At 42.5% G+C, this 21,583-nt stretch overlaps 1 protein-coding gene across 1 annotated transcript; it reads left to right on the forward strand.

The window, feature by feature from the left end:
• Window positions 1-6,121: 6,121 nt before the first annotated feature.
• MEDAG (mesenteric estrogen dependent adipogenesis) lies at window positions 6,122-21,188 on the forward strand. The gene is made up of 5 exons (XM_081004205.1): window positions 6,122-6,498; window positions 14,505-14,614; window positions 16,169-16,281; window positions 17,199-17,484; window positions 18,768-21,188. The coding sequence occupies exons 1-5, from the start codon at window positions 6,212-6,214 to the stop codon at window positions 18,899-18,901; spliced, it is 930 nt and encodes a 309-aa protein (XP_080860331.1). The 5' UTR covers window positions 6,122-6,211; the 3' UTR covers window positions 18,902-21,188.
• Window positions 21,189-21,583: the final 395 nt, after the last annotated feature.

Consider the following 21,583-nt stretch of genomic DNA (forward strand, 5'->3'; position numbering starts at 1 on the left):
CCTACTCAATGCAGGATGTTCTCCAGCAGGGAGAGGGCTTTTGTGTACAGCCCTGTGACTCTCTTCATACATTTGCACTGAACACCTGAAGAAGGCTGCAATCATCGCTTTTCAAAAGATGTATGTGTTATGCTTGTTGTTTTAAAGTACTGGTTCCATGGCTGAAGGCAGTTCCTTCACTGTTCTGCTTGAAATAATTATCTGTATATTCATATACAGTGGTACCTCAGGTTACAGACGCTTCAGGTTACAGACTCCGCTAACCCAGAAATAGTGCTTCAGGTTAAGAACTTTGCTTCAGGATGAGAACAGAAATCGCATGGTGGTGGTGTGGCGGCAGTGGGAGGCCCCATTAGTTAAAGTGGTACCTCAGGTTAAGAACAGTTTCAGGTTAAGAACGGACCTCCAGAATGAATTAAGTTCTTAACCCGAGGTACCACTGTACCTAAGTGGAGACCCAAATGCATTCTGTTTGCTTGAGCCTTGTAGTTGTTTTATTATCAGTGTGAGCACATTGGTTGGTTCTCAAATTTTGTTTGTTCACAACACTTACAAACCACTTTTGAATCAAAGAATGTTCAAAGCGGTGTGCAAAAGGAATATAAAATAGCACTTGTTTTCCAGTGGCAGCACCGGGGGGGGGGATTGGTGGGGGTGGGAGGAGGCACAGAAGGGACAAAGTATATTTCTAGGTGGGCTAGTTATCTCCCAAATTAAGATCGCTGAAGCAAGGGGGGAGGGGCTGAGCTTTTGGTTTTGGAGAATGCATGCCCTTCCTGTCCCCCCATTGGTGCCACCCAATATTGTAGCAGAATAAACATATATATATATCATGTTCTAAAACACCAATGCTTCTTTGCAAAGTATCGCTAATCTAAATTCTTTGCAATGTTGCAAGCTCATTTTGTGAGTCACTCTGGGAGAAAATAAGCAAGTCTCCATGGTGACTAACTCCTGCAGGATGGAGGCAACATGAGTAAAACCAGATTTCCCTCCACTTCCAATCATTTTTTGCCTCCTGTTTTGACAAAGCTTAGTGCTGTAGAATTTCTCCACTTTCTCCATCCTTGTGGTTTGAATGTTTGGTGTAAATAATCTTACCCTTCCCTGCTATAACATCATTCTTCTTACTCAACATCTGCCATAAACCACAATCAAGGATGTGCCTGATGAGCGTTCATTTAAATGACAGGTCACCAAGTAGGTTAAACTAACATAAGCTCTAGCAGACTCGCCCCATGCAAGAATTTCCATGGTGGAAAAAAACCAGGTTGTTGTCTTAAACTTTTCTCAGACAGAATTTCTACTGAAGAGGATGGGCTCCCTTGTGATCCAGCGTTGCAGCGTTAGAAAGCTCCCTATAAACTTAAAGGAGTACTAGTATAAGTGAAAACAAACCTTGTGTGACAGAAGACATCAATTCTGCAGCAACTTTCATTCCAAGGAAACCAAACATAAGATGTGTACTGAGATCCCTAAAATCTCTCACAGCTGAGATTGGGGTGGGTGTAACAATGCAAGGATGTAGTGATCTATGTAGTGATCTATACACACACACACACAGAGAGAGAGAGAGAGAGAGAGAGAGAGAGAGAGAGAGAGAGAGAGAGAGTCTTCCTCCAGGCTTCTTGTTGTTTTGATGTGTGAGAAGGAGTTATTAATTGGAGAAAGCTTTCTCTACATGAGATGCTACAGTAGGACAAAGCCAACAAAATCATCTGGCCCTTAGTGTGCCCTGAAACTCTGAGATCGCAGCATCAGTAGGATGCCAGAAACGTAAGAACATTGTTTGTACAGTATATTAGAAGCCCATGGCATATATTTCACCTTAATTTGAGTGGAATTTTATTAGCCTATCCATTTGCCTTCCATTGCCACAAGGCAGTTCAGCCATGTGCCACAATAAATGTGTGCTACAAGACTCTATTATTATTATTTTTGTCTTAGGATATTTTTCTCTGTACAGGTCTGGATTCTGTATGTGAAGCGGCTTCAGAATTCTGCATTTTCATTGAACACTTGCTTCCACTTCCAGATGGTGACAACATTCTGTTACAGATGCACAATTAGATGCATGTAAGACAGGCCCATCGCGTCAGTGCTTGTGTTTTCTCTGCCTTGTTTTAAAACAAATTGATAGGACTTGGACTGAATATTCCTATTTCAAATGCACACACACAAAATTAAGAGAGATCAAACCTGTACCACTGATCTAGGATTTCTCAGATTTCTCAAGGTTTCTGCCTTTGGAGCATGTTATCTCAAATGGAAACTATTTCAGTTCTTGAATGTACAGCTCCCTCATCCCCACCTAGCAGCACACACTCATTCTCCTTCATTCACACAATCTGGTCACATATGTGAATGTTTCGTCCGTAAATGGATCTCAGCCAGAAAGATGAGATCAGTTCTGCTGCAAATGCATCTGTGGTAATTCATATCAGAGGGAGAGTGTGCACAAATTTCTATAGCTATAATACCAAAAGGGCCACTCATTTCTGGACATGCTTTTCCAATTTGCAGTAACTGAAAACAAGCTGAGGTCTCACTAAAATAAACTTCTTATTCTGCACCCTGAGAGTTTTGCAACAAATGTTCTACGAACTTTCAAAACAACTCTGGAAACGCAGCAAATGCTTTCATAAGACTCCCATGATACAAATGTTTGACACAGTGATTCCTGTAATGATTGTGAAATTTTTGTTTAGTCTATTTTTATCCAGCCCTTTCTTTTCCCCTTTTTGGTTGAATTTTTTTTACTAAGATACAGGAAGAACTAGTTTATCCAAGCCCCCTTTTTTCAAGGAGCTCACAAAAGCATTCAGGGTTCTTCCCTTCTATCTACAATTTTATTATAGAACGGATCAGACTCTTATACATAAAAAATGCTTTTATTAAAACATTTATATGCAATGTGGATTTCTGGGTGGCATGCAACGTATGATGAATACACTAAAATAGAAGCAGCTTTTTTAAAAAGCAGATTTTAATTCAGAGTATAGGAGGTGGGTCTGGTGCAAAAGGACACGGACACACACACACATATACTGAAGAGTGTTAAAGAGTAAATCTTGCAGCAGCTATTCCATCAGGTTGCAGCGAGGGTTAGAAGGGAAGCAGGAGAAGGCAAGCTAACAACTCTGCTGAGAGGTCAGCTCCGCCAGGCTTCATCCTCCCTTTCACCTAGCAGTTTCCATTCTATCAGGCTACAGCTGCAAACTATCTCTGGGCAGTTTCCAGGTGAGACATAAGGACATAAGTTGCTTGTCCCGTCTGGAACTCAGAAAGAGTGATGGCTGTTGTGCTATAAACTCTTAGACTTTTTAAAGAAAACATGTTTACATCTATCAAGCTTAAGTTGTACATTCCCAGCTAATAGACAGATTTTTTTTTTTTAATATCTTCTGTGTGCTTAATATAATTAGGGTGCCAATGTGCCCTACTTTACAGAGGACAGAACTCTGTTTGAAGGCGTCCTCTCTTTGAAAGAGCTGCTGTCCAGTCTCAGTCCACTTTTAAAATGAAGAACCTAAACATAGCAATAGCAGCACCAAGGGACTTGAATTTCCCATCAATCGTTAGCACCTGAACAGCAAGAGAAGCAGGCACCTGGTTAACTTTCCACCTACGGGGCAATTACCGGTAATCATATTTCTATTAATGTTATTGCAAATATTTCCAAACAAACTTCTATGCATAAAAAGTAGCATGTGCAGACTGTAAATAAATCTGTGTCCTCTTTTGGGTGAGGCATTTCCTCTTTTTTGACAAACCAAAAGTGGTGGCTTGGCCAGCTTTCTGGAGTTATTTGATTTGCGCATGGGGCATTTCCCTGCCTTCCAGTTGTGGCTTTGGTTGTATTGATCTCTGGTTGCTGGATATCATGGGTGGATAGTATTGACTGGTGAAAAGGGACTTGTAGATCAGCATAATCAAAGTTTGTGCAGATTTGTGTCGTGCATGCACCTAGAAGAAACTGCAGCAGGGTGTAACTTATTTCACCTTTGCAGGACAAGCTATGTCAGCCAAATCTCTCTAAACAACTTGTCTTCCAGCCTCATTCAATGCATGGTGATTTAGACATTAAGTCCTGTTGACTCACTACCAACTTGCAAGTTAAGTACAGTGGTGCCTCGCAAGACGAAATTAATTCGTTCCGTGAGTTTTTTCGTCTAGCGAATTTTTCGTCTTGCGAAGCACGGTGTTGGAAAAGTTTTGGAAAAGCTTCAAAAATCGCCAAAAACCTCAAAAAAGGCTACCACACCGCGTTCTATGAGTTGCTCCTCGAAGTCAAGTCGCAACTGTATTAACGGTGTTAAGAAAAAGGAAACAAACTTGCAAAAAACGCAATACATTTTCGTCTTGCGAAGCAAGCCCATAGGGAAATTCGTCTTGCGAAGCAGCTCAAAAACAGCAAAACCCTTTCGTCTGGCGAGTTTTTCGTCTTGCGAGGCATTCGTCTTGCGGGGCACCACTGTATTGCACAGGATTACTGCTTTCTAGGCCCATTTATTTAGAAGCAAGCCCCACTGAATTAAATGGGGCTTTCTCCCAGGAAAAAGCACACTGTATATTATTAAAACCTTGGGCCAATTACGCCAATGCATCTCCATCGAATCCAGGGATTGAGTTGTAGCTCCAAAGTATTGTCACTCCCGGATAATTAATACAGTCTGTGGATCTCAGTTGCCAGTTTACAAAAGATTCCACCAAGCTTGCTGAGAGATGAGCAAAGGCAGATGGGAAAGAATTTGAGATGATCACACAGGAACATAGGCATCTGCCTTACAGAGTCAGACCTTTGGTCCATCTAGCTCAGTACAGTGCTGTTTACGGTCCTTTCCCAGCCCTACCTAGAGATGCCGGTGAATGAACTAGGGACCTTCTGTGTGCAAAATCTATACCACTGAGCTATGGCCCTTCCCATTCATGGTGGTGACCTGGTTCACACATGTGAACCCTTGGTGTTGCACTCTTGAAGGCTGAGGTCCTCTTCACTCACCCAGGAATGCAATATGCCTCCATTCTGAGTAGGCATGTATGGGCTATACTATAATGCACATGTCAATGTGATCTGGCACACATGCATGCGTGAGTAAACTCACGTGCAGCACAAGACTGCACGCAGCGCATGGTGCAGTCATGCAACCTACTTTAACCCAGAAGGAACCAGCAGGTAACAACTTTCCTGCTCTAACAGGCTTTTGGGAACCAACTGCTTTTAATGAAAGGCGCTGTGCTGTTTTTACTGTAATTCTTGTGTGGTTTTAACAGATGTTGTGCATGCATATGGTTTTAGTTCTACCACTGTTTAATTGTTTTTTCTATGTTTCTAGCAGTTCTTTTTATCCGCAAGCTGCCTTGAGTCCTGTTAGGGGAAAAGAGGCGGGGTATAAATAAATATTTTTGGCACCCGTCTGTCTCAGGAGCAGGGCTGGATTTAGGTTTGATGAGGCCCTAAGCTACTGAAGGTAATGTGGCCCTTTATATGTCCAGCTGTCCTTTGTCAACAACAAATTGTTGCTGTTTTTTGTTGAATATATGCTATATGGTAATTTATGAACCTAACAGGTATCTAAAGCCATTTGCCACTGTTGCTTTATGTTGGTTTTATTTTATTTGTTTTTTATCTTATATTTTGGAAATGAACATCCCGGTTTTTTTCCTTTAAATTTTTTGGGGGCCCCCAAGCTACAGCTTGTTTAAGAGGCAATGGAGGAGTGCGCCAACAACGTCTGTGGCTGCAGAGACCCACAAAGAAGAGACATGTTTTATTGCAGCTGGGGAGTGGGGCAGAGGAAGGCGTCCCGTTGTGCTGCTGCAGGCAAGAATAACACCCCCATAAGAAGCGCGCCGCTGCCGGCTTCCAAAGGCCACATTGGAGTCCGTGACTCCCCGACGGGGAAAGAGACGGAGAGGGCGGAGAAAGCGGACAGCCGATTGCTCACCGCTGCTTTGGTAGGCCAAGTTTGCAGGCCAAGGCCGCCTAAACTCTGCAGATTTTGCCCCCTCCTGAAGCAAGGAGGCGTCAACCGCGGCCGTCGGCCCTTTGCTCCGCCTCCCTTTCGCTCCCCGGCGGCTCGGAGGCGGAGCTGCGCCGAAGCGCTTTTCTCGCCCGCGCGGACGCCGCTTGCTAGCAGTGCATTGCACAGCCCGTCGCTGCTGCTGCTGCTGCTGCTCTCGCCCCTCCGTTTGCTGCCCCTCAGCCGCCATGGCCGTCTGGAGCGGGTCCGACTCGTGCTACTCGGTCCGGCCCAGCTTGACCTCGGTCTCGTCGGGGGAGCTGCAGAGCCTGCGGACGTGCAACTGCGAGATGGCTGTGCTGCCTCTGCAACAGCTGGCGCTGCTGCAGCCGGAGTCCTTCCAGCTGTCGGGGGGCGCCTTGACCGTGCGGAGCCCGCCGAGCCGGCGGCTGGGAGGCGGCTTCACGGTGATCAGCGACGGCTCCGTCCACGTGGACGGGCAGTACCATTGCAAGCTCACCGACTACTTCAAGAGGTAGAACTTCACCTCCTTCTCATTCCCTGATGGGGGGGGGGGAGAAGGCACCCAGTTTCTTCTCCTAGCATCATTTTGGGGCAGTGGGTGTGATGCCTCCAGCAAGTCTAGCAGATCCTCCGCCCTGCTAGCTGGGAAACTACACCTGTTGAATTGTTACATGCCATGCGGGCTAGCAAAGGCACTGGAGCCCTTGCGGGGAGGGAGCGAGAATAAAGAGAGACTTATTTGCAGGTCCAAACCCCTATAGCTCATCTTAGACCAGAAGCAGGATTGGTACTTTGTAAGGTTGCCGGAACCTAGATGAAAAGTATAAAAGCTCTGGATTTATAGCGGGTGGTATGAAACTATAGCAGTACAGTATGTAGTCTTCGGGGGTGTTTGTGCGGACCTGGTTGGTTTGTTGTGAAAATGGGCTGGAAGGAGATGAAATAGGTGTGGGTTCCTAGGAAGCTGCCTTATACCAAGTCAAGAGCATTTGTCCATCTAGCTCCATGTTGTTGACACTGGCTGGCAGCTGCTCCCCAGGGTTTCAGGCAGGGGTCTTCTGCATGCAAAGCAGATACTCTTATCACTTAGCTGGGAGGGCCATTCCCCATTAAGCCATAGCCCAGGGGTTATGGAAACTGCTTAGAGGGTTTTATATAGATAGCCATCTTTTACTACCTGCTCTTTCAAACAACAGTAGTAGCTTACTCCTGTACCAACTTCATTTTCCATCTTGTTCTTATTGTCACCTAACTGGGTATTTGAAGCTCCTTTGCTCTCTTTTCTCTGGATGGAAATTTTTCAGATCTATGGCTTAGCTCTGGAACATGTGAAATGTTAATAAATGAGTGCATCTGAGCATGAGGAATATGCCTTTCCTTTTCCTGCTCCCAGCCTGAGCATATGAAGACTGATAATGGTAATTACTAAAGGTGTGTCATCATACAAAGGTCGGCAGGTCAATTCGTAAAAAGAAGTATTGAGAAGGTATTGGATAAGCGTGAATGCCAGGCAGTGTCTTGGAAAAGAGTATCCAAGGGACTTCAGGCTTTGGGGATCTGAAGGGTCCATTAGTGGTTAACTGGGCACCACCACTTTTCCACTGTGGGGTGCGTTAGAAAAGACATCAGGCTTGGTTTTCATACTAGAACTCTCAAGGTTCACCAACCGGAACCAAATGGGAAATTTCAGGAAGACATAAACTTAGGCCCCATTCACCCCATACATATGTGCATTTTGCTACCACTTTAAGCAGTTACGGCTTTCCCACAAAGAATCCTGGGAGCTGTAGTTTGTTAAAGGTGCTGAGAGTTGTTAGGAGACCCATGTTCCTCTTGCACAGCCAGGATTCTCAGAGTAATTTATCAATCAATTCCTCTTTGCAGGGAACTCAGGGAGGGGACTTTAGTAGGGGTCTTCTAACAACTCTTAGCAACAGGGCCCATAATTATTTATGGGGAGCCATGACCATTTAAAGTGGTATCATAGTGGTTTAAATGTAGGTGGGTGTGAATGTGGCCTTAGAACTGAGGGAAAGGGGCATTTCTCCTGAGTTTTCGGGAGAGACCAAGGTCTGATACTATCATCGGCTGTCTCCCAGGACCTAGAGATCCCTTCAGCCACCCACAACCCCTCCAAGGCTACAGTGCTTCACTCCCTTTAAGTTTTTCCTTTTTAACTTGGTTTCTGCTGAACATTAAAAAGAAAATCTAAGGAACAGGATGCCTCTGAGCACATGTTGAGCCCAGGGATTTCTTCCCTTGATCTGAAAACGCCAAAGCAGACAGAGAAGGGATTAGCACAAGGCCAGTTATTGTAGAGGATCCTTCCCCCCACCCCCTTTGTTGTTTCAGCTGTTTCTGTTAAGCTGCTGAGTCAAAAACACTTGCTGAGCCACTACAGACCACCAGAGGTCTTGCAGATCTCAGTCTGCATGCTTCTCTGCCCCCTACTGCTTCGGGATTTTCCAGTGCTAACTTGACAACAGGGTTCAGAAGGCCAACCCTACAGTAATAGTAATATCTTTCATGCCTTGTTTCTGAACTTATTGGCAGCATCTAGCTGGTCATCACCATGGAAGCCTAGTTACCAAGGCCTGAGTGGGCGGAAAAGTTGTAGCCTGGCACCTAAAAAAAAGATATAATGATGCCACCAGGCAGATTTCCCTGGGAAGAGCCATTTGCATATTGGGGGGGGCAGGGAATGCACCCTACAGAAAAGGCCCTTTCTTGTTTGGTCACCCTCAGGTGAGGTACATGGAGGAAGGCCTCTGATGAAGACCACGAGGTCTGGGTTGGTTCCAATGGGGAGAGATGGTCCTTGAGGTATCGTGAGCCACATAAGACTTTATAGGTCGAAACCAGCGCTTTGAACTGAGTCCGGAAACTAGTCAGTAGCCAGTGTTGTTGGGCCAGGATTGATGTCATGTGCTCAGACTTTCTAGTCCCAGTACATAATCTGGCTGCTGAATTCTGCCCTAGTTATAGTTTCCAAGCTGTCATCAAAGGAAGCCTCATGTCTAAGAGACATGACACATGAGGAGAAAGGGAATGAGGAGGCAAGAGGAAAAACATGGGGCATTTCAGGGACCAGCTTTTTCCTTCTGTGACGGTAGCTCAGTTGGTTAGAGTGTGGTACTGATAATGCCAAGGTTGCAGGTTCGATCCCCGTTTGGGACCGCTGCATATTCCTGCATTGCAGTGAGTGATTGTCAGGTTCCCTTCCAACTCTGCTGTACAATTCTGTGATCATTTCAGGGAAGCAACTCTGAAATGGGAGACTCCATATCAGACTTCCTTCCAACTCTACAATTCTATGAGCCCATCCAAGCAGATGGAGAGGGCCTTGCAGCCTGGAGAAATAGGCATATGAACAGCAGAAGCTGCCCTATACAGAGTCAGACCATCTTGCTCAGTATTGCATACACTGACTGGCAGTAGTTCCCAGTGTTTCAGATTGATGTCTGAAAGGGATTAAACCCTGTGGCCTTTCTGCTTATGAAGCACCTGTTCTCCCAAATAACTACAGCCCCTTCCTCAAGGGCTTGCAGTGGTGGGCATGCTATAGGCTAAGTTCTTAATTTTTTCATATTGTTGCTTTCCTCAATTAGAGGCTTAAAAAAAATAAAATTATTTCCTTATTGTGGGGCAACTACCTTCTCTTATGTGTAACTTCTTTGTTATTTAGACTTGTTCTCTTTCAATGAAAACTACAGGGTGTGGCAGCTTATCCTTTTATTCTTACTTACTCTGATTGTTTGTTTAAAGGAACAAGTTGAAATCCTGTTTGGTTCTTTTGTTTTGTCAGGCCTACAATGCAAAGATTTGGCCTCTCTAAAACCAATGTTGCGGGCATGAAACTCTTCCTTTGCTAAAACATGGCTCCGTGAAGCTGTTCTTGCTGAAAATCTGGACGGCAGAGAAAAGAATGCATCATAGCCTTTGGAAATCTTAAGCTGTGGATGCAACTTTTGCCTTGTGATCTGAGCACTTGGGCACGCTGCAGTGTTACTGTATACAAGAACAGAAAAAGACTGGCTGGGTGTGAGACACTATTTGGAATGTCTCTAGAGGGTCTGGCTCAGTTAACATTACATTATTGAGAAAACGAATCTGAGCAGTTATTTAAAACTGATGGTTGCTAGGCTTGGCTAAAACTCTTTGAATTTGTGGCAGTGAGTTTAAATGACAGGTTTCCAGTGTTTAGAATCTAAAGGTGAAATAGTTATGCATTTCTTTATTATCCCAAATTTGGTTATTCATTCCATGTTTAGGAATCCCAAAGCTTTCTGTAGGGATTGCTATCCAGTTTGAATGCCCTAAATTCCTTTTACAGGGGAGGAGGCAAGTACCAGTATGGTACAATTCTTTCTGTCCCCCCCCCCCCATCTGCCCCCAGTTCAGTACTAAAAAAATCCCAGGGGCTTTTCCAGATGACCTGTTTGTTGGCATTCAGACTCAAAGCTTTTAGTCTTTATCGTCCAGACTTCATTGAGCATTTATTCCAACTTGCTTGTGGAGTGTTTGCAGGTCTTTCCATTGACAATTTGTTCATCCCACAATTCTCAGTGGATTTCAACTTTCCAAACCACACAAAGTTCCATTTTAAAAAATTAAGTGGTTTTGTTGCACTAGGACAACAAAGCACTTTAATCGTGCCAAGCTTAAAGTTGCAATATGCTCTTGAGTCCCCTGTCCCCAGAGGTGCCCCAAATTTAATCTTTCTAGCCATTTCTGGAAGATGTCAGGAATGTGTATATTGACACCTAAAAGCAGCCATTTATCCTTTTTCTGAGTGGCTATAACTGCTATGTGTCCCACAGCTCATTGATATTTGCACCTCCAGGATCTTCCACTGGTCTACATGGGTGATATACAGTAATGCCCCTCCTGCCTTTGCACCAATTTAAATACTTGCATTGGTGCACTGGGAAGAGGGGAAGAATAATTAGGTGTGGAGGACGGCCAATCTGTCAAAATCCCTTAAAAATATATATAAAACAATTGGAGTAATAATAATATTTTTTTATTTATACCCCGCCGTTCCTGATTCAGAAAACCGGGCTCAGGGCAGCTAACAACAAATTTAAAACATTTAATTGTGATACAACAAAAAACAGCATAAAATACAGTATAAAAGCGTGAATAACAATAAATTCAAAGTTCAAGGGATGGTGTGGGTATGAAAAGCGACACTTTATAAATATGCATTTTATGGCAGAATTTGCTATAAGTTCTTCTTTACAAAATCCAACTAGACATGAGCTACCAACTCTGAAAAGGACATGAGTGGTGCTGTGGTCTAAACCACTGAGCCTAGGGCTTGCTGATCAGAAGGTCGGCGGTTTGAATCCCTGTGACGGGGTGAGCTCCCATTGCTTGGTCCCAGCTCCTGCCAACCTAGCAGTTCGAAAGCACATCAAAGTGCAAGTAGATAAATAGGTACCGCTGTGGCGGGAAGGTAAACGGTGCGCTGCTCTGGTTTTGCCAGAAGCAGCTTAGTCATGCTGGCCACATGATCTGGAAAAACTGTCTGTGGACAAACGCCGGCTCCCTCGGCCAGTAAAGCGAGATGAGCGCCACAACCCCAGAGTCGTTTGCGACTGAACTTAACTGTCAGGGGTCCTTTACCTTTACCTTTTTACCAACTCTGAAAGATTTAAGATTCTGGTATATGTATATTATATGGGCAAATATTTGCGAAGACGAGCATAAATTAAAATGAAATGGTGATTAGAAACATCTGCTTGGTTACCAGCTACTCTGATTTTCAGTGGTGGAAAATTAGGCCCATTTGTCTTGGTAGATGATGTTTTCAAAAGGACGTAGTGACTTGCGTCTTTTCCAGTGCCTTGCAATTGGCATTTAAGAAATGGAGTACAATTTTTGCATGGACTAACTTGTATCCAGCACATTTCAAATTAATCACTTTCAGGGAATAAACAGCATGACTGTGGTTCAGCCGGAACACTGACTCATGGGAGCATGTGTATTTCCTTACTGTACCACCCATCCAACTTTTCCTGTGTCTGACTGGTATCCTGCATTACCACCTTACACAGTCCAACAACCACATTATAAGCTGAAGTGGGGAAATGAATCTGGCTTGTCTGTTGTACTGTCTCTGTACTTCCAATGCATTAACAATTTTAGTTTTAAACTAGCTGGGGAGATACAAGCTGGGAAGATGTGTCTATATCGTATGGCGAGCCATTAAGAGGAATAATATTCCTCCAAATAGCTAAACCCATGCAGGATTAGCGGTTTATATGGTGTGAAATTGAGTAAAATTGGCCTGCCTGGGGAAAAACAAACCACTTTGCCTTAACAAATGTGATGATGTGTTTACAGAAGCAGCAGTAATGGTGTACTGTATTCCGTATTTAACTGATCTAGTAATATAAAGCAGGAAAAGGTTGCTTTTTATTTCTGTTACCATCTCTCCCTCTGCCTCCCACCTCTCTCTCTCACCCCCCCCCCCAGTCTACACTATCCTTGTTCCTGTTTGGGGACTTATTAAATAATAAAATTACTCTAAACCATAGTTTCCATAGAAGGCGACCACATGGATCTATCCAAGCAGGCTTAAGCATTTGACTGAAATAAAGCTGAGCCCCAGGGTATTGGAATTTTAAATAGATCTGCTTGACTTCTGTGGGGCTAATGCATTTTCCCATATGGGGCTTCCATGGTTTGTACTTAATAATGTACAGACTGATCACTAAGCATTCTAGCGAAAGCTAACATGTCCTTGCATTCAGCTGCTCCCTGCCCTGTGAGCACAGTGGAATGCAAGAGGCTTAAATGTGTTTATCTCTTTTAGAAAGAAAGAAAGAAGGGATTCCTTCTAACCAAATAACCCTGGTTAAACTAGTTTGGTCAGGCTCATCAAACTTCAACTTGGTGCACAAACAGAGCAATCGATCAATCAAACCTCTTTTGATGTCTGTAACCTAAAAGAGTTTGTTTTTAAAGTTTAAAACCACGAAAGAGACTTAGTATCTGCTTCATGCACAAGTTGCAAACTTTTTTGCATCAGTTTCAAATTCCGAGGAAGTGCTTTGGGCACCTGTCACAAAATGGCTGTCATGGAGCTTGTGGTATATAACACAAAATGGCTGCAGTGGGGAGCATGGTAGAACGTAACATGGCTGCCATGGGGCTGTGGCATAGCACTACATTAGGGAGAGGACAGTCGTTGCAACTCCCTGCATCCTGGACAACCTCACACTTGCTGTAGGAAGCCAGTTGTTATGTGCTGGTCCTGACTGTGGAAATCACACAATATTGGTTTTCTCCTGCTCCCCACCCCAAATACTGTTTCTGTCTAACAACAGAGGCAATTCCCCAGTACCAGAAAAAAAAACATAATTTGTTCACAGTCACACACCCTCAGACACAAATACTTCACATAAACACAACCACACATACCTCTTTCTCTGAAACTTGCACACACACCAGATACATCTCTCTCTCCCTCTCCCCAAGTGCATGCATCTCAATCACACATGAAGAACAAGTTTGAACCACAACCCCCTTCAGAAAAACCCCTTATGGGCAACCGAAGCGTCTGCCACCCCCATTCCTATTAAGAACAATAATACAGTTTCAGAAAATACACAAGTGTCAGCAAACCAGCATCCAGGGCCCCTGGTGCCCAGGGGTAATGCACAAGGCCCCAGAGGGTGGCTGTGGTGCCCTCAAGTTCTGGGTTGGTAATCCCTGATGTGTGATTAATGGATGCCAACTCTCATAGCTTCAGAAACCAGCATCTTAGTCCTGGCATGTAGGCACTAGATCCAATTTCCAGAGACGTTTAAACCTGTGCTTTTTAAAGGGTGGATTAATTTATTTTTTAACTTATCCTTCTTTTTACTTCACTGGACCTATGCCAAAGTACGTGGTTTGAAGACTGTGGTCTAAGTAAAGTTCCAATTCAACTCTCTCATGGTTGAAGAGGAAGGTTAAAACCGCCAGAAGCCTGGCTTCATAAAAGGAAAAGGTGACACATCCTTAACCACACGTCCTACTCTCTCCTTTTTATGATGCTGTTTTTGCTTTAACAAACAGTCACATTGAAAAGGATAGCCTTCAAAACAGGAGATGTGGTAATTCCTGCCTAATTAAGTATACTGGGCGCTTCAAAAATAATAGTTTCCTAACCAAGAGTGGTTCTACTTCACAGTCACTTTAAATTTGTTTGTGGGGTGGGGTCCTTCTGTACAGCTCCGTTTTCACCTCTCTGTCTACGTAAATGATCTTTGGTGGCATAGCTGTCACCGTTTCCCTTTTTTAAAGGGAAATTCCCTTATTCCGAATAGGATTCCTCGCAAGAAAAGGGAAAAGTTGACAGCTATGTTTGGTGGCTGAATAACAGAAACATTTTATCGTGACTTGTTTCATTTTATTTCTATGCTTCCTGCAAAGTTTGCTTTAATCCTTTACCTTAACTGGAACTTTCTGTATCCTGCTTTTCAATTACCGGTAAGTTGCGTTAATGTAGCTTTCTTCTCCCAACAGATACGTAGAACTCAACACCCACTATGACTATAAAAACTACAGAGAAACTATACTGGGTCGCCCATTGGTATTCTTCTTCAACGTCAGAACAAAATATAATTCTTCGAAAGGTAAACCTATGAGTGAACCTTTTTTTTAAAAGGGCATATTTTAGATCTAAATAAACTCTGTGTAAAGAGCCATGGTTGAATTTGAATCTGGTATGGTTAAATTCAGTTCAGCGGTGCCTTTTTAAAAATGAAGCTGTCACTGCGCTGTGACATTCCTGTAAGATTGGCAACTTTGATTTATAACATAGTTATAACATGTAAAAATATTGTTTGATTTTATATCAGTGAAACATGCCTCCTGCTGTGGCACAGTTATGCTTGCACAGTGGCAGAACCGGTTTTGATCGCTGGTGGTTTCCCAAATTGCTATTTGGTTGGATAAGGATGTTTCTGCTGGACCTTCCATGGATGAGTACTCTGATTAATTTGAAAACAATTAGGTCCACCTCTCTGTGGACTACAAGAACTGCAAAACTTGCTGAAATACCTTAAAAGCACATAAAGCTGGATCTGGGGCTTTTTGCCTGTTAAAATGTTTAAAGAGTACGAAAATTAAATAGATCATGGGCTGAGCTTGTTGTTGCCAGCAAGGATGTGGTTTTAGAGCGGCTACCTTAGGATAAGGAAGGTGGTTGGGGCTGGCCTTCAATCTCTGAAAACCAGCGACATAGATTCCAAGAAGATACTGCTAAATACTGATTAAATATCAGATTGGAACAAAGCATAATTAGAGGACTACTCTTGTACATTTCATGGGTTTTGAGAATCTCAACTTTCACTTAAATAAGCTGGACCAGGCGGCTTTACTTTAAAGAGAAAGTTGAGGTTCACAAAGCCTGTCAAATGCATAAATGTGCTTTAGAGGACACAAGCAGCCCACTGGTTTTGCTTCCAGTCTAGTATTTAATCATGGCAAGTTTAGCAGTGTTCTCTTCAGATCTATGGAATCTGAATTTAATACTTATATATCTCCTCCCTAAAACATAAGGCAGTTTAACCTCAAATGGCAATAAAACGTTTTAAAAGAGGAACAGGAACTCAGATTTTTGCAGCGAACCAAAATAAATTTAGAGACTATGGGGAACAGCTCAAAATGGTGTTGAACTAGGCTCTCCTGTGAGCAGAGACCTTCTGAAAGGTGTAATTTCAAGTGGCTTAATTCTTGTATACAGCCACTGGAAGTCCATGTGCAGTACTCTTTGAATTAACGATAAGAGACTATGGGATCTATAACAGCAGCAGCGGTTATACATCCAATCAAATGTAACTATCAAAGGATTGCTTTGCATCTTACAAGATTAGCAGGCAAACAAGACGTATGTTTGATGCACTTAGTAACGTGAGAAAATGACACACATGTTAGATGGTGTATAATACATACTGTGTGATCCATAACAGTGTCTCCCTAAAGCAAATTCACAGATGTGTACTTCACAGATGTGTACCATGCTCACGCATGTTTGCTAACTTAGTAGTGTGTGGGTGTGCAGCAGCAGTCTACAGAAGAGAAGAGAACTCTAGCAAAACTTTGTGTAAAGGTTTAAGAGCAACATCTGAAATACAATAGTAAGGTCTGGCATTAATAAATAACAATAATTTCTAATCCATCCTTAGAAAAAACATATGCTTTGCTTGTGAACACCCGCCATCCTAAGATGAGAAGACAGATTGAGAATGGAATGAACAATATAATATCTTCTGTGATTGGAGAAAGTTACAAACTTCAGGTGAGTTAGACAGAGAGGTTGTCCTACATATGGCTGTTATCTTTCTGTCTGTACCTGTGTGATTGCTCTGTGTCTGGTACAAATGAAACTTTTTATGATGGGTAAAGGGCAATGTTCCCTGAAACATCTTGGAATCTTGTTGGGTTGAAATAAACGACAGACGAAAGACAAGTGTCTGACACATAAATTCCAAAGGACATCGACACTGAATATTATATATCACATTTGTCCCTCTTGGCTATTTGTCAGCTTTCTTGACCTGGTGTTGTGTACAAAGATTACTTGGTTCTCAGTGGTGCAGCTAAGGGCTGTTTCGCTCAAGGGGCTCCCAAATGACTACCCAGAGTGCAGGTGATGATGGATGTAGCAGCAAACAGGTTCCATGTTGGGTCATCACAGCATCCTTTCTTATTTTTTCAAAATATTGTACAGTCGAGTGGCCAACTGGGCACGTACGTGGTTACAGATGCTTTCTTATTTTTACTGTCAAATCTAGTGTAATTACTTTTCTACAACAAAATGGTGCATATTACCAAGTAAATGTGGTTAGCATCAGAGCAGCAGAAGCAAATTCCATTTTATTTCTATAGCTGTGCTGGTGCTGTGCTTTTAAGGAAGTTTAAAATGCAAAGCTGCACGTGCTTAGAGGTTTCCCCCCTCCAGGGCTCTTCCTTTGTTTTTGCTCTAACATTTCAGGAATGTGGAAGCAATTATAAAGTATAAAACATGGTTGTTTAAAGGGCTCTCCCAGTTAGACTACTAAGTCCAGGGTCTAAAATGACCTAGCTGCACCACTGTTTGCTTTTGGGGTAGGATTAATCTTAACCTGATTCCAAAACTTTTATATAAGTGGCTTTCATAACTAGAGGTATAAGGGGTACAAAATTTGGTAATATACCTTCTTTTTCTTTATGCAGTTTGATTTCCAAGATGTTGTAAAGAATTTTTTTCCTCCTGGAGCCCATTTGGTCAATAAAGAGAGCCTGATTTTTTCCTATGAGTTCAAATGCGACGCCTTATTTGACTTCTTTTATTGGTTTGGGATCAGCAAAAGGACAGTTACCGTGAATGGGAAAGTTCTGAATTTGTCCAGTACCAATCCACAGAAGAAAGAGATGATAACAAAGTTTCTGGATAAAATGAGTGAACCAAACATGCGGTCAAACAGCTTTTCAGACAGAAAGTTTAGTGTTACATCCAGGGGTAAGTTGGTGTCGTGTTTTTAAGTGAGATTTTTAAAATCTATATCTCCACATACAGTGGTATCTCGGGTTAAGTACTTAATTCGTTCTGGAGATCCGTTCTTAACCTGAAACTGTACTTAACCTGAAGCACCACTTTAGCTAATGGGGCCTCCTGCTGCTGCTGCGCCGCTGGAGCATGATTTCTGTTCTCATCCTGAAGCAAAGTTCTTAACCTGAAGCACTATTTCTGGGTTAGCAGAGTCTGTAACCTGAAGTGTATGTAACCTGAAGCGTATGTAACCTGAGGTACCACTGTACTGTTCAGAGGTCACAATGATTGAACTGCTCCTGGATCCTTTGATTTGAAGAAACCCAAACCTTGAGTACTAAAATGGAGGTTTGGTTTGAGTCACTAATCTGCGGTACTCTGGGAAGTGTGAGGGAAGTAGGGATCACCTCACAACTCTCAGCACCCTTAACAAACAACTGATTCCATGATAATAGTGTCCACATCAAGGGAAGTAATAGTACTGCTGTATTCTGCCTTGGTCAGACCCCACCTGGAGTACTGTGTCCAGTTCTAGGCACTACAGTTTAAGAAGAATATTGACAACTGGAATGTGTGTGCAGAAGAGGGCGACCAAGAGGATAAAAGGTCTGGAAACCAAGCCTTATGAGGAACGGTTGAGGGTATTGGGTATGCTTAGTCTGGAGAAGAGAAGACCGAGAGGTGAAAAGATAGTCATCTTTAACTATCTAAAGGGCTGTCACATGGAAAATAGAGCAAGCTTGTTTTCTGCTGCTCCAGAGGGTAGGACCCAAACTAATTGATTCAAATTACAATAAAGGAGATTCCAACCAAAAATTAGGAAGAACTTTCTGACAGTAAGAGCTGCCCAACAGTGGAACAGACTCCTTCAGAAGCTGATGGACTCTCCTTCAATGGAGGCTTTTAAAGAGGTTGGATGGCCGCCTGTCAAGGATTCTTTAGTTTTGATTCCCACATTTCAGGAGGTTGGACTAGGCAACCCTTGGGGTCCCTTTTCAGGTCTACAGAGCTATGATTTTATGAGCCTTTGGGAGACGTCCTGACTGTTTAAAGTGGTGTGATGCTGCTTTTAAGCTAGAGTGCAGATGAGGCCTAAAAATAAGTTTTGGTTCTTCCAGAATTACCAGACTAAGATATTTTTTTGCCTACTAGGTTATATGCATTAGAAAGTTTCTCAGTTTTGTAGGCAAAAGGATTACAGTGGCCTCTTTCCTTAGATGTGTTGTAATTCTCCTTCTTGTGCTTTCTTGCAGCTTCAGTAGATGATGTGTTTAATGGCAACTTCACACCACAATCACCTTGGATGGAGTCGCCTTTTGTAGTTTGGACACTTCCAGGGGCTCAGGAATCGGAAGAAGGATCAAATACATTAATCAGGTTTTCATGAAGGAAGAAATCCACCAAAGTGGAATTGTCTTAATTACAGAATGAAAGAAGTTATTGAAAGAAGACTTCTGTTTTCATTTGCATTTTGCCCAGAAGAATAGGGAACTCTTTCATTCCTGCTGAGTTTGTTGGTTCAGGAAAAGCCACTTTTGGTTCTTAAAATAGTACTTGCCGAGTTTGTCTTTCAACATTATGAGCTTTCTGGAGGATAGGGTTTTCTTGTTATTGCAGTCAGAATGCATATAGCTAGAGTCATTTCAGTGATTTTAAATCTAGATTATTCAAGAGGTTTTAAATTACAAGTTTTTTAAACGCCACTAAAATCCTGTGTAGTATGTTGCTAGCTTCATTATTACTCCAGCTTAGCACTTTTTCCAGTGGAAAAAATTAATGGGATACAGAACGGCTTTTGAGGCTCATAAAATGCAGCTACACTTCCTGCAGTTTTTTAAAAAAATGGCTAATGGTGACCTTAAAGAACTAGCAGAGGGAATACTTGAACCCAAAAGCTTTTAGATGATGATCAAAAGTCAATGGGTGCCCAGATTTGTAGTTCTGTTCTGGCTTGGAAAGATGAAACACCCTAGATAAATGTGACTGCAATTCGGAATGCTTGAGAGACTATTCTCAGTTCCATTACAAGCTTCCTATATCTCCCCAAGTCAAAATAGCTTATTTTGTCCTTCATCTTCTCGTAGGCCAAAAGGAGAGTTAATTTACACCATAAACTGTTCATTTCTTTTCTTCCAAAGCACTTAAAGGAATCCACTGGGGAAATCTGGCACTATGTTTTTTAAATTACATTTTTTTTCTTGCATTCCCTCAAGTAATGATCACAGAAGTCTCTGAAGTTCTGATGCAGCCTCTGTAAAATGCCATATTCCTTTGATACTGCTATTTTGTATTAAATGCTACATTTTATCACTAGCATGCCAATCATGGTAGGTTTTAAAGGTTGTGCTTTTTAAAAACGCTGCATCAGTTCTGAAGATAAATGCATTACCGGTTTTTTTAAGTAACTTGTAAGAAAATCGTCATACGTGGAGGCAGATGGAATGTGCATTGCTTTCTACATTAAAGCCTAGTTCAGTCATTTAACCTGCAGGATAATATATCTTCTACTCAATCTTTAACTTGCCTTCATAACATACCTTAAGCAGATGACATAGCAACAGGGTTTTCTTCTTGGGAGCTTTGCCAGTTGCTGTAAATGGAGCACAACTGTTCTTAACTTTTCTCGAACCCCACTGTTGATGGCAAAAGCCATTTTACACAAACAGCGAATCACTGTACGTCAGAGAAACATGTAGGTTTTCAGCCATAGCAAGCAGACATTGGGCCACCATGTCCACATAATTCCGTATCATGCAAAGACCATATCAACCACATCTTCAATTTCTCATTTGGTTCTATATATTCAATACCACGTGGGCGCGTTTACTGTCAAGGTGGCATACGATTGCCTGACTGAGAATCTCCAGATTTGCTCTTCACTTGTATTTGAAGATTTTACTGATGTGGGAACGCATATTGTTCCTGAAGATTTTTCCAAAAAACCCCACAAACAAACTGAAAATTGGTCCAAATAGCACTTGGCTAGAGTTTCAAGGACTCTGATAACTTACCCAAGAGCTTAACTACCCCTTTCCTTCTGAGGAAGACTCACTTATTTCCCTTCTGTAGATGGGGCATCACCCTACACCCAGAGCAGTGGCTTCATAGTAATATGGGTGACCTGCACTGGGATATAGATTAGGGGAAATGTCTGTTCCCTTCAGACACTAATGGAACTAGGAACTAAGGAATATAATATATGACATGTAGACTCTCCCTTGGAGGTTAATGACCTTAGACTGAGGACTGTTTATCGTGAGGCATCCCATAGTAAAGCAGGCTACTTTTTAAGAATGGTGTACTTTTCATCTTTCAGTCAGCAGTGGACAACATGACAGTGTTAGGTCTTTCTCTAAATATTTTACCTCCTCCCCCACTCCATAGCATGATGTTTGAAAACCAGTTTTATATTGCTAAAGTGTAATGTCTTCCAACAATGGAAATGCTGTCTGTGTATGCTGACTGGTTTAAACTGGTACTGTATGGGACTTCAATAACTATCGTTTTTGTCTTGTTTGCTTGGAAAAAGGAATCCTATGAATGAGTTCTGCCCCCAAAAAAGCAGGCTTTTGTTGTTATCATATTGAATCTCCACACCAAAAAGTGTGTTTTCGGTGATTGCCTATTCAGTGCCTTTGTATATTTTCCATTTACAATAAAGGGAGATTTTTAAATAGGTGTCTTCAGTTTTCGTTCCCGTGTATCTGTACATGCCATATACCAAGTCATAAGAAGCAGGATTCATCAAAACAAGAGTAGGTAGAAGGAATCTGCTGGTGGCGGCTCCTTGGATGACTTGCAATAGATCAGCAAGGGATTTTCGCTCCCAGCTGTTCAGCAGTAGCAACAACAACAACAACAACAAAAAGCAGCCTGTTCTGAATTGGATTCTGACAAACTCCTGTGGTAACCATGGTATTTAGGAACCCCACTGTAGAATTGTATGTGTATATGCAGGTGAAGCTGGTGTATGGCTGATTGTGTGCTGTAGACACTCAGCTCCAACTCTTGTGTCACTATTTGTATCTGACTCCAGCTGGTGAATCTATAACAAAGTTGATATAATGAA

This window comes from Podarcis pityusensis (assembly GCF_964106645.2).
Source record: "Podarcis pityusensis genome assembly, chromosome: 4".
Classification (NCBI taxonomy): Eukaryota; Metazoa; Chordata; class Lepidosauria; order Squamata; family Lacertidae; genus Podarcis; species Podarcis pityusensis.